General features: G+C 44.7%; 1 protein-coding gene across 1 annotated transcript in view; it reads right to left on the reverse strand.

The window, feature by feature from the left end:
* The window catches only part of efna2b (ephrin A2b), a 206,759-nt gene that overhangs the window by 24,854 nt on the left and 169,151 nt on the right, over positions 1–12,754 (reverse strand). The window contains exon 2 of the mRNA XM_039655467.2: positions 10,048–10,340. Within this exon, the coding sequence (XP_039511401.1) occupies positions 10,048–10,340 (293 nt within the window). The remainder of the gene's footprint in view (positions 1–10,047; positions 10,341–12,754) is intronic.

Below are 12,754 nucleotides of genomic sequence, written 5' to 3' on the forward strand. Positions count from 1 at the left end.
CACACACACACACACACACACACACAAACTGAAGAGACTGTTCAGTCTCTGCTGCCTCATGATATGATGACATGATTCATGATTCCATTCATCTCCAAGAGTGACTTCATGAGCATTTTACCATTTCAGTTGAGAAAAACTATCGTCATATCATACAGGCACAGAAATGTCTCGGTTACGGATGTAACCCTCGTTCCCTGAGTCGGGAACGGAGACGTTATGTCGGATGACGGAGAATGGGGGTTTCGCATAGAAAGCCAATCTTCTTCGAGTATTTAAAAATGAGCCAATGGCATGAAAATGCCTTGGGGCTGCGAAATTTGCATAGCGTATCTCCACCCCACCTCGTGGGTATAAAAGGAGGAAGCAGACGCAACCGCAGTATGTCTTCACTGAGGAGCCGAGACTGAACTCAGGCGTCTACCCAGCGGTACAGCGGAAGTGGCAGGGAGACGTAACGTCTCCGTTCCCTACTCAGGGAACGAGGGTTACATCCGTAACCGAGACGTTCCCTTTCGTAGTCACTCCGAGTTACTTCGGATGACGGAGAATGGGGGTCCTTGCCATCACGCCACCTTCACAGCTGTCTTCCAGTGCCCTGCGAAAGTCTGAACTCCTGTCAACTTAGCTACGGACGAGGAGTCCTACTTCAACACAGAAATACCAAGGTACACTGGGGAGCATATCCCGGGAGGAATATGCCGCAGTACGGCTACCCGTAGGGAGGACTTAAGAATACACATATGGCCCAAGGGGGCTTCATATGGGGGAACACTGGAGTCACCAACCTGGAGGTGGCTAGAACTTAACTCCAGGAGTGGCATGGTGGCTTTCCGAGGGAAGACACATGCTCAGAGAGGCTTACAGTGGAGAATACACATGTGACACTTACCGGAGGGAACCATACACATGGAGGCACCTAGCCGACGTCCAGAGCAAAGACACTGGCGCCAGCATCAACAGTGCTGGAGGACACAGGGTTTCAACGGAAGGCTCCGCTGAGGAAATATCGCACTTATCCAGTCCGAGGAGTGGAATGGCGAGCAAGCGAAGACACCTGAGCGGGTCCAGTACTGGCGGAAGCGAGTAGACGAGAGGACACAGGCCCCACTCGAAGATTATAGAATCTCGCGAATGTATTCAGTGTCGCCCAGCCTGCAGCTCTGCAAGTGTCTGTTAGCGAGGCGCCATGCGCTAGAGCCCAAGAGGAAGCCACACTCCGAGTGGAGTGGGCCGTCACAACAAGGGGGCACGGTCGACCTTGCTGCTGGTACGCCAAAGCAATGGTGTCCACTATCCAGTGAGACAGCCGCTGCTTTGAGAGAGCCCTTCCCTTCTGGCTCCCACCATAACAGACAAAGAGCTGGTCTGAGGTCCTGAAACACCGCGTTCTGTCTACGTAAGCACGGAGTGCACGTACCGGACAGAGCAGTGCTGAGGCTGGGTCTGCCTCCTCCAGGGGCAGCGCTTGCAGGTTCACCACCTGGTCCCGGAAGGGAGTGGTAGGAACCTTGGTCATATATCCAGGCCGGGGTCTCAGGATCACGTGAGAGTACGCCGGCCCAAACTCAAGGCACGCTTCGTCAACGGAAAATGCGTGCAGGTCCCCCACCCTCTTGATGGAGGCCAATGCAACCAGGAGCGCTGTCTTCATGGACAGGAACTTAATCTCTACTGATTGCAAAGGCTCAAAGGGAGGCCTCTGCAGGGCACTTAAAACCACTGAAAGGTCCCAAGAGGGTACGAGCGGAGGGCGAGGAGGATTCAGTCTCCTCGCTCCCCTCAGGAACCTGATGACCAGGTCATGCTTCCCCAAAGACTTACCTTCAACTGCTTCATGGAACGCGGCAATAGCCGCGACATAAACCTTAAGGGTGGAGGGAGACAGCCTATGCTCCAACTCTTCTTGCAGGAAGGATAGCACGACGCTGATCGGGCATCTCCGGGGGTCTTCTCGGCGAGAAGAGCACCAGTTGATGAAGAGGTTCCACTTCAACGCATAGAAGTGTCTAGTGGACGACGCTCTAGCGGAAGTGATGGTAGCTGCCACCGCAGGTGGCAGGGAACTCAAACCTGCCACGTACCATCCAGGAGCCACACATGTAATCTCCAGAGCTCGGGACGAGGGTGCCACCAGGTGCCCCGTCTCTGAGAAAGGAGGTCCTTCCTCAGAGGAATTGGCCAAGGAGGTGCTGTCGCGAGGAGCATCAGTTCGGAGAACCCAGTCTTGGTGGGCCAGTAAGGGGCTACCAACAAGACCTGCTCTTCGTCCTCCTTGATCTTGCACAGAGTCCGTGCAAGAAGGGGGAAACGCATAATTGCGTAGACCCTCGGCCAACTGTGCGCCAAGGCGTCTGTGCCGAGCGTGCCCTCAGACAGAGAGCAATACAGGGCGCAATGGGATGAGTCCTGGGAAGCGAACAGATCTATCTGTGCCTCCCCGAACTGGTCCCATATCAGCTGGACCGACTGGGGATGGAGTTGCCATTCGCCGGAGACTGGACGGAGCCGTGACAGCTCGTTGGCTGCCAGGTTCCGATCTCCTGGAATGTAAATAGCACGAAGGGACCTCAGGTGCTTCTGACTCCATAAAAGGAGGTGGCGTGCGAGCTGCGACATCCGACGTGAGTGTAGACCACCCTGATGGTTGATATATGCTACTGTTGTGGTATTGTCCGATCGGACAAATACATGTTGACCCCGGAGCAATGCTCGAAAGCGGTGCAGGGCCAGGCGTACTGCCAGCAGCTCGAGGCAATTGATATGCATAAGGCGCTGGGGACCTGTACAGGAAGCCGCGGCTGCATGTCCATTGCACATGGCTCCCCAACCCGTGGTAGAGGCATCCGTGGAGACAACCACATGCCTGGAAACTCGCAGAAGAGGGACACCAGCCCGTAAAAAGCTGAGGTTCGACCAAGGGAAGAAGGTCTGACGGCAGGTCGGAGTCATTGGGACTCTAAGCGACCAGCGAAGCCATGCCCACCTCGGGACTCGATCGTGAAGCCACAGCTGAAGCGGTCTCATATGAAGCAGTCCGAGCGGCGTCGCCGCAGCTGCGGATGCCATATGCCCCAGGTGCCTCTTAAAGAGTTTCAGTGGGACCGCACTCTTGCCCTCGAACTGTCGAAGACAAGTCAGCAGTGAGTGAGCGCTTGCTGGTAAGCTGTGCGGACATGGCTCTTGAGTCTATCTCCATACCGAGAAAAGAGATCCTCTGCACGGGGCAAAGTTTGCTCTTCTCCCGATTGACCCGAAGGCCCAGACGGGTTAGGTGCCGGAGCACAAGGTCTCTGTGTTCGCAAACCTGTTCTCGGGAGTGTGCTAGGATCAGCCAGTCGTCGAGATAGTTCAGGATGCAAACCCCGTGTTCGCGAAGGGGAACAAGGGGTGCCTCGACAATCTTCGTAAAGACGCAAGGAGACAGAGCTAACCCGAATGGGAGGACCGTGTACTGATATGCCTGTCCCTCGAAGGCAAACCGCAGAAACGGTCTGTGTCGAGGCAAGATGGAGACATGAAAGTACGCGTCCTTCAGGTCTATCGCTGCAAACCAATCCTGAGGCCGAACCCACTCGAAAATGTGCTTGGCCGTGAGCATTTTGAACGGCAGTCGGTGAAGAGTACGGTTCAAAACGCGAAGGTCCAGGATCGGTCGTAACCCACCGGTCTTCTTGGGGACAATGAAGTAGGGACTGTAAAACCCTGACCTCATCTCGGCTGGAGTGACAGTCTCGATTGCACCCTTCGCCAGCAGGGTCGCAATCTCTGCTCTCATGACCGGGGCATTGCAGCCAACCATCGTAAAGCGAACTCCCCGGAAGTGGGGAGGAGACTGTGCGAACTGAATTGCGTAGCCGAGTCTGATCATTCTGGCGACCCAGCGGGATAGGCCGGGGAGCTCTACCCAAGCTCCAAAGAACCGATCCAGTGGGGTCATACGAACCACAGACGTCCCCCCGGAGGGGCTGTGAGGCGGAGAGACCGGCAGGCGTACAGGAGTTATCCCGTGCGGGTGCACAGTCGAGCTTCGCTCCCGGGCAGAAGAGACCAGACCAGGGAAGGACCAGCGTTCCACGGGGGTCTGTTCTGCCGGGGGTCTGGCGATAGAGGGGGAAGGGAGTGGCGTGGTCCGGGGACGACACACGCTCCCATCCACTCTCTCAGAGACAGAGGGGAATGAGTGCGCACCACGTCCCCGTGGACGTGGTGCGCACTCATTCCAGTCTGTGTGCTCAGTGATGGTGTCAAGTCTTTCTTTAACCAACTCAGAGTGCTGCCCACCCGTGGGTGAGCAGCGGGGAGCTGAAAACAAAAGATTCTCCCCCGGCCCTCCACCGGGGGAAGGAGGGGGCCTGCTACCACCTCCTGGGAAAAACTTGATGCCATCACTGAGCAGCCCGGGGCGCGGAGCCTGAGGGGGCTGTGACACTCTCCTGCGGCCTCCTCCACGAAGTGGCCTGGGTGGAGGCTGCTGCTGTGGCCGTGCGGGATGGAGGGGAGCCGCAGGGGGACGTCCTCGGCGGCGAGCAGGCTGGGGCGTCTGAACCGATGGCTGGGTGGAGGCAGCAGCTGGCAGTCGGGGCAGGATGTGTCTAATCGCCTCAGTCTGCTTCTGGGCGGTCGAGAACTGCTGGGCGAAGTCCTCAACCGCACTGCCGAAAAGGCCAGTTCAAACTGATTTTGCTGTGGTACCGAAATTGGTACAGAGAACTGTAAAATTTGAATGGTATCGTACCGACTACTGGAATTTTGGTACCGTGACGTCCCTAACTGAGACATTCTCTTTCAAGGGAACTCAAGCTGCGTGTAGACACTGTGGGAACCTTGTACCCATGCCACCATACTAGCATGAACCTGTCTTTGTGAAATTGTTGAGCACACTAGGATGAGAGAACCAAAGTACCTGCAGTGGAACCCATAACTAGAAACAAATAAACAGGGCAGTTTTGTGGACGTAGGGATTTAATGCCCTGACTGGGCACAGTAAGGCAAGGCATTAATTATTAAATTTAAAATGAAAATAATCAAAACAAATTAGATTAATTAAAACAGTTTATAATAAAAAATAAAATACAGTAAAATAAAGTACAGTACAGTAAGTACTTTAGGTCTTCAAATATTTAAAGAGATGAGATAGCGAGAAGGAACTTTTCTGGAACCTCTTCAATAGGCTCAAATCTGCAGCAGATCTGCAACATTCCTTCCAACATAACAGAAAAATCCCATGAGAACGGTAACTAATGAGTAATTAACGACTTAATTTTCATTTTTGGGTGAACTAACCCTTTAAATGTCCCCAACTAAGCAAGCAAAAAGCCAAGGCTCAGTCGGGGGCCAGTTCTCCTCAGGCCAACAAAGGAACAGTGATTACAAAACAAATTGGATCGAAACATTAAGATTATTTGTCCATTTCCAAGGCTATACAGCAAACTGTCCCAACCCTAGACTTCAGCGGAATGTATCACATAAATAGGATTCATTTACATCAAAATGATTTATATTTGAACATACACTAACTCATTTGAGAATGAGAGGGCGCTGCAGGCACAGCAAAAAGGGATATTCGAATACGTTCTGCAAGAAGTGCAATCTCCGTCTCTGCTTTTCAGAGGAAAGGAACTGCTTTTAGGACTACCATTGCAAGTAAACACTAGACACTGTTTATTTGACAGATTTCAATCTGTTTTGTATTTAATATTTATATTTTGTTAATTTTTAATAAATTCTAATTCATAAAAATATGACTTTTGGGTGATTATTATTATTATTATTATTTACTCTTATGGTGCTATGTAAGCAATCCACACATCAAATAAGCCCTTAGTTGTTCTGTGTATTTGTTCTGACAGTGTGAGTGGAAATGCTGAAATTCCGCTCCCCAATAGGCCCAACGTTGTAATATTACAACATTTCCTTAAAAACGTACAAAAACATATTTAAAAAAAAAAAAAATCCTTCATTATTTGCATTTGAGGCCTCCTACAACAACATCTGAGAGGTGAAAACATTTTTTTTTCTTTTTTTCTATATTTGGGTCTTACAGGGTTAACGTTAATTGGTCCGTGATGACTTTGTTTTACAAATCTTATATTGAGTCCATTTTAACATGCACTATGTTATGCTGGTATGGCAGTCTTAGTGTGAAGGCAAAAGAAAAGAAAAAAAAAATAGATTAGAGTCACCCTACCATCCTGGTTAATCACCAGCCCAATCCTTCTTAATGGTTAGTTCCCATCCTCTTTATTCTGAGTTTCAGTTTTTACGCTCAGGATCTCGGTTAAGATTTCCCTTTGTTTGGAGTAACAGTTAAAAACATTAATTTATTCCTACTTCTATTTCTGTTAAATTCCTACTTCTATTTCTGTTAAATTCGGCCAAGGGGGAAGTAGGTAGTTGTTTGGGCCTGTCGTTGTCTTGTGTAGTTAATTATGTAATTTTTAATGTATTAATGTTTATATATATATATATATATATATATATATATATATATATATATATATATATAGAGCTTTTAACAATGTAGATTGTTTCAAAGCAGCTTTACAGAGATAAACATATAATTTAAGTATAGGGCTGTTAAGTAGGAGTTTGTTGCTTTGTCGACCAAAGCGCAAGCGGATCATAAAAAGCTTTTTAGGATTAGGTGTCCTGTGACATAATGGGTGGTTATAGTCATGAGCCAAACTACAAGTTGTGTCCAACGAACTTCTGAACTGCCGATCTTTGAGAGCACATGGACAGTTCTAAGGCAATCCAGGACATTGTAAGCAGGGTGAGTGGTAAAAATCATGCCAATCTACTTAAAGCTGCATTCTTTTACCAGAGGAAACTTTTCTCTCAAACTCCCTTCTATCTTCTAAAAGTCAGAATAAACACACACACATGCAGACAAAAAAGCATAAGTGAGGAGAAAAAAAACAGAAATTGCCTCATTAATGCATCCGTCGTGTTGCCCTGAGCATTTTCCTTTTGCCTGTGCCCAGCGGGAGCCCTTTTTATCAGGCCAAAGGACACCTTTCTGAAGACCATTAGTGAAACAGGGACAGACGCACCCCAGCAAATTCCCCCCTGTCATGAAAGTGAGAGCGAAAGAAGGGGATAAAGCAGAACCCCACTTGATTCGTCTGGCCAGGCGAAGGCCTGACCTTGAGGCAGTGGGCGGGCTGCCTCGGTAGGACGAAGTGTCAGGCCTGTCATCCGGGCACAATCCCGAGCCAAAACTCCCCCTCCAGGTTAATGGCTTTTAGCTGTTGTTATCTGAAAAATGGTAATGGATGGCACCCCAGAAGCTGAAGATGCAATTACTCCCATCAGGATCCTTCTGTTAAATATGATTTGACCAATCAGCATAATTTGGACAGTTACGCATGATGGCCTTGGTAACTGCTTTTGCACCGATCTCACCCAGAGTGGCAAAGTGCACATGCCATTCAACAAATTCACATTTTCATCAGACAGAGACATCAGGATACTGCCAAACTCTGCTCCCAGGGGAGTTCAGGAGTAGAACAGGAGTGCCCCGACGACTCCGATTAAACTCCTAGACATTCAAATTGCTATACGAAATGTCTCCAATAAATGTTGGCATTGGAAAAGAGTGGTCCACCTGTCATTAAATTCCAAGGACGAAAAGGCTTGCTTTGGAACAAGAATGTGAAGTGTAGCATACAATAAAAGTAAATTTGACCAGGGACCATAAAGATTTTGAATTATACAATTAGTAAAAAAAAAAATAAACAAATTAAAAAGTGCCATAAAAGTTACATAACAATACTGCATTTCTTAAAAGGGTCACTTTACCCATTTGCATTAAGCTTTGTATCTTTAGAAACCCAGTCATATTTTTGAATGGTCATGGTTTATTCCCTTATTTTCCCCTGAGATGGGAGAAATAAGGATTTAAGTGTTTTATTTCCTGCTTATTGTGACGTAAAAATCGTCATTTTGCATCACGATAAGCAGGAAGTCATATTTCATTGAAATGACAACAGACTACAAAGATTAGCTCATTATTATTCAAGGGTGTGGCACCCACTCACCCTACAGGCCTATTACAGATCAGTGGGTAGGACTTCACTTGCAGAGACTGAAATCAATATCCGCCAACTTGTTTGGAAGCTAAGCTAACAAGCGCTGTGGAGATATGAAGTTATGATAATGATGGAAGAAACTAAACATGATATTGAAGAAAAGGGTTTTGAAAGTCTGCTGCTCAAATCCGATGTTCGTGGCTATCTTTACGAGTCGCAGTATAGTTTAGAGCAGCTGAGCCTGATGGAGGAGCAGGAGACGGCTGCCTGTCGGTCGAGACGCCCGGACTGGTTCGAGCTCGGCGGCCTGCTGTTGCCTGTACTCTCGCTGCGTGTCACGGCCTACGAACACAGAGTCTGTCTGCTGCAGAGAATTTCAACGATGGCAATTTCTCCTGGAGGAAAGCTCTGAATCAGACGAGCACACGGACGTTTGTGTTGTGATAGTTTCGCCTTCAGAACATCCAGGTATCATGCAGTAATTCACCATACAGAAATAAATACAAACGAGGAGTAATTCACTAATGTGTTTACAAATGTAACGTGAACAGGCATGAACCGGCGAACATTTAAACATTTTAATAGTAAAATGAACAAATACAAAACGAAAGTAAGCCAGCGTTACACACAACAGAAACAAAACAACATAAAATCAGGCCTGTTTCTCTCTCGATCTGCCGTCGTCGCTCCCCATTTTATGCAAAAAATCTCCTTCGTGAGAGACGCACCGGCGCGCGCCTCACAGGTGTCTTTCATTATCACTCACGCCACCGGCCTCGCACAGTGCGCCGCCCTCTTACATCCCTCGCCCTCGATCGTCCTGCTCGCCACAGCCAACTAACTAGACATTTTGTTTGAAATGAATTTCAAACTCTTACTCTGGTGACGGCTAATGTTAGCGTTGTAGACGGAAGAGTGAATTCTCTGTTTGCGCTGTTCCGGTGGGTGGGTTAGTGGGTGTGGTTTGCGGAGCTGTGCAATGCAGGGGCATTCTGGGAACTGTAGTCTTCAAATACAAATGCACCCTTTGGTTATTTTCTGTCTTTTCTTGGTCAAGAGGGCACCAAATTAAAAAAATTATTTTACATTTCGACTACATATATGATCCATTTTCAATAAAGATTAATGTTGCAAAGGGTGAAATGCTCCTTTAAATAATAATGCAATATTTATAACAGCCCTTGGTCCCCATTCACTTTCATTGCATAGAAAAGAACAGTTGGAAAATGTCTGCTAAATTTCTCTTTTTATGTTCCATGAAAGAATCTTACAGGTTTGGAATGGGACAAGAAGGTGATGGCAGAGTTTTGGGTAAACTATCCTTTAAGCTCCTGCTGATGTGAAGACCCATTCCTTCAGCCTTTGTCAAACCTGATTCAATTTTCCTTTTGAAACAAACACCAGGGAAATAACAACACACAAAAAAAAAAAAAAAAAAAAAAAACGAGAGGGAAGAACGAAAAAAAAATATGTTATTCTTGTGATATCAAATCAGGGAGATTTCTGGAGAATTATGTTTCTCTCTGTTTACTTTGGGAAAACCTGGCTACTGTGGATGAGTCACTGTTTACTAGCCATTTCCAAACAACATTCTGCTTCAAATGCAACATTGTGAATAACAAGGGTTCCATGTAAATTAAAGATGTGTAACCTGTAATTTTAATTTTCTGTAACAATTTGCATTTGGTTCCATAAACCATATCTTTATAACATAAACCAAACACTGACTGGCACATAGTTTTTTGTTCTTTCTGCCATATGTCTCTAGAGACCACATAACAGGTTTCAGCAGACTGAATCTTGTGGCACATGCTATTGATCAGATGTTGTTGTGAAGTCTACGCGTACTTATTAAGTCTTTCTTTACCCTCTACACCCCAGTTCCTGTAACCCAAGAACCATCAGTTCAAGGAATGATTGTACCCTGGGGCCATACTGACACCTGGTCACAAGAAAACACAGATGAGGGATTTGAAGTTGAAGTATGAGAGTTAGAAAGGAGAAAGTTACTCACAGATGTAGTAGTATTCGTGGCCTGGGCGAAACTCAAAGCCCAGAGAGAAGGGTGTGAAGAGCTGGAACTTCTCTGAGAACTTAAGGGGCCCGTTTGGACTCATTGGACGGTTGCATTCCCAGCGCTTGAAGCCTTTCATATGGTGGTTGCAGGTGGTGTAGCCGTCATAGTTGACCATAAAAAGGATGTAACGTTCCATGCGCTCCTGAGGAAGATGATCCTCGTAGTGCGGACAGTAGATGTCCAGGTAGTCATTGATGGCCACCTCCACTGTGTATTCACCATGCAAGAATCTGCAAAACAAACACAAACAACTTACTTGAGATTCACAAAATTGCAACAGATCTCAACTTGACAGGCCGAAGATTGAGAATGTAACATCTTTTAACACAAAACTCTTTTATCAGACAAAAAAATAAATTGCTAGTAGCTCCTGTCACTCATACTGAAGATATTCCCCGTGTTGTATGTGACAGAATGGGATTGGTCAAGGTGGCTTTGGCGCTAAAGGCTGAACTGACTGGAATGACCAAGTGGAAGTGGATGAGGAGAGATTGACAGGGGTTCAGAGAGAGAAAGCCACTTCATTAAGAGTTTTCACACGTTATGGCTTCAACCCAGGTCTTCTGAAATGAGTTTGCTGGCTGGGGCAATTTAGACACAAATTGAGCACCTGCAGGAAGGTATCAAAACACAGAAACAGCAGTCCATTGGCTAGAAACTGGGACTTCATATGCAGACAAAGTACCGTGTGGATATACTGTGGACCTAAAAAGCATTTGGACACTAAAGGGATAGTTCACCCAAAAATCTAAATTATGTCATTGTTTACTCATCCTTGCATCAAATTACAGAAAACAGAAAAAATAAATACGGTTCGGCTTGAAAAGTGAGGCATTTTTATTTATTTACTGATATTGATAATAAAAATGTTCTATAAGTAAGGTATTTAATCCAAACAAACCTGTATTTTATTTTGATAGGATCTAGCCTTAACTAAATATACATCAGCTTTTCATCTCACAAGAAAACAAACACCGCAAAACAAACGTGTGTGTGTGTGCGTGTGCGAGTTCTTCAGATCCTCTTGTTCTATCCACAGTGTGAAGATGAATAAGATCTAACGGCTCCAGCCGAGAGACTCTAATGGTTTGTCACCAGTGCGGTTGACACACCTGCTCCATCCTCCATTCTCCACACCATCAAAGCAGTCCCTTTCATAATAGACACTACAGAACATAAGCCAGCAATCTCAAATCAAGTGTTCACACTACGAGAAGCCATACCAAGGCGCTTCATCTAATTTAACAGAATATCAAAGTGAAACAAAGATGAGATGAAATCAGAAGAAATGCACTGGGTTAACAAAAGCCTACACAAAAAAGGTCTGAGCCAAAATCTAGTGAGCTGCCTCTCTGTGTACATCCCTACTAAAATGGAAGCTCATAAATGATTTGAAACATTCTAAATAGGCACATTAGACAGCAAAGTATTATTTATATATACAAAATACAGTTGATTTAAGAAACATTATGATATATATATATATATATATATATATATATAAGGGGTGATGATGGCTCAGTGGTTAAGACACATGCCTTTTTATTTTTATGGATAAAAGCGTATATATATATATATATATATATATATATATATATATATATATACTGTATATATATATTGCTGCCTAATGTGCCTATTTAGAATATTTCAAATCATTTATGCGTTTCCATTTTAGTAGGGATGTACACAGAGAGGCACCTCACTACATTTTGGCACAGACCTTTATACATACATACAGGGTATATATACAGGGTGCGATTTATGAAAAAAAAATTGTTTTGAAACTTTTTAATTCATAAAAATAAATCATGAGAACATGAACTTCATCAGAAATGGTAAAAAAAAAAGATTTTCTTAATTACTCATGAAGTGGCCTAACGCAATATTTTTACTATTTTTACTCTAATAGCTTATCTTTCCCCACACATATGAACTGTGATCATGCACAACAAAAAAAGCATGCTATTAATATATTAAGGAAATATATCAGCCTTTGGTTAACACGGATTGATTGCAAAGTTAAACCATTACAGTAGAATTATCTGTGGTAGTCAATTCGCCTCAATCGTGCCACAGGACATCAAGACGTGCGTAAACGCATCTTTACATTGACTTAACATTGAAATCACATTAGAATCAAGTACAAAGAATAATAAACTCTCCTTACAACTTGAATATATATATTGAGTGTACAGATCTTAACCATTATTTTCAAAAATGTTTTAAAATTGATTTTGTAAGATAAAAGTATTTTTAACAAATTTCATAGATTACTCACTCCACATGACATTTCACAAGCTGATCTAACCTTCCTTTGCCATAAAAAGGTCAAATTATTAGATGTTTCTGTATGTTAGTTGCACCACATCACATTACAAATGTTTTCCAAATACTAGTAAGCAGTGAATAAGTTTTGTTGAAACATTTTTTTTCTGATAAACAATAAAAAGATTATGCTAACTACTTGCTTCTAGGTATCTTTTCAATAATTTCATTGTTTTAATGAGGCTTTTTTCCATCATCATATTGTATCAGAACAGTTATAAAACCCTACCATTTTTTTTTTATCAAAATTAATTTCAATTCAGAATTTAATTTATTGCATCCACCATTTATTTTTCACTAAGCTTCAATTTTTAAA

The sequence above is a fragment of the Pimephales promelas genome, chromosome 21 (assembly GCF_988280905.1).
Source record: "Pimephales promelas chromosome 21, fPimPro1.hap1.1, whole genome shotgun sequence".
Classification (NCBI taxonomy): Eukaryota; Metazoa; Chordata; class Actinopteri; order Cypriniformes; family Leuciscidae; genus Pimephales; species Pimephales promelas.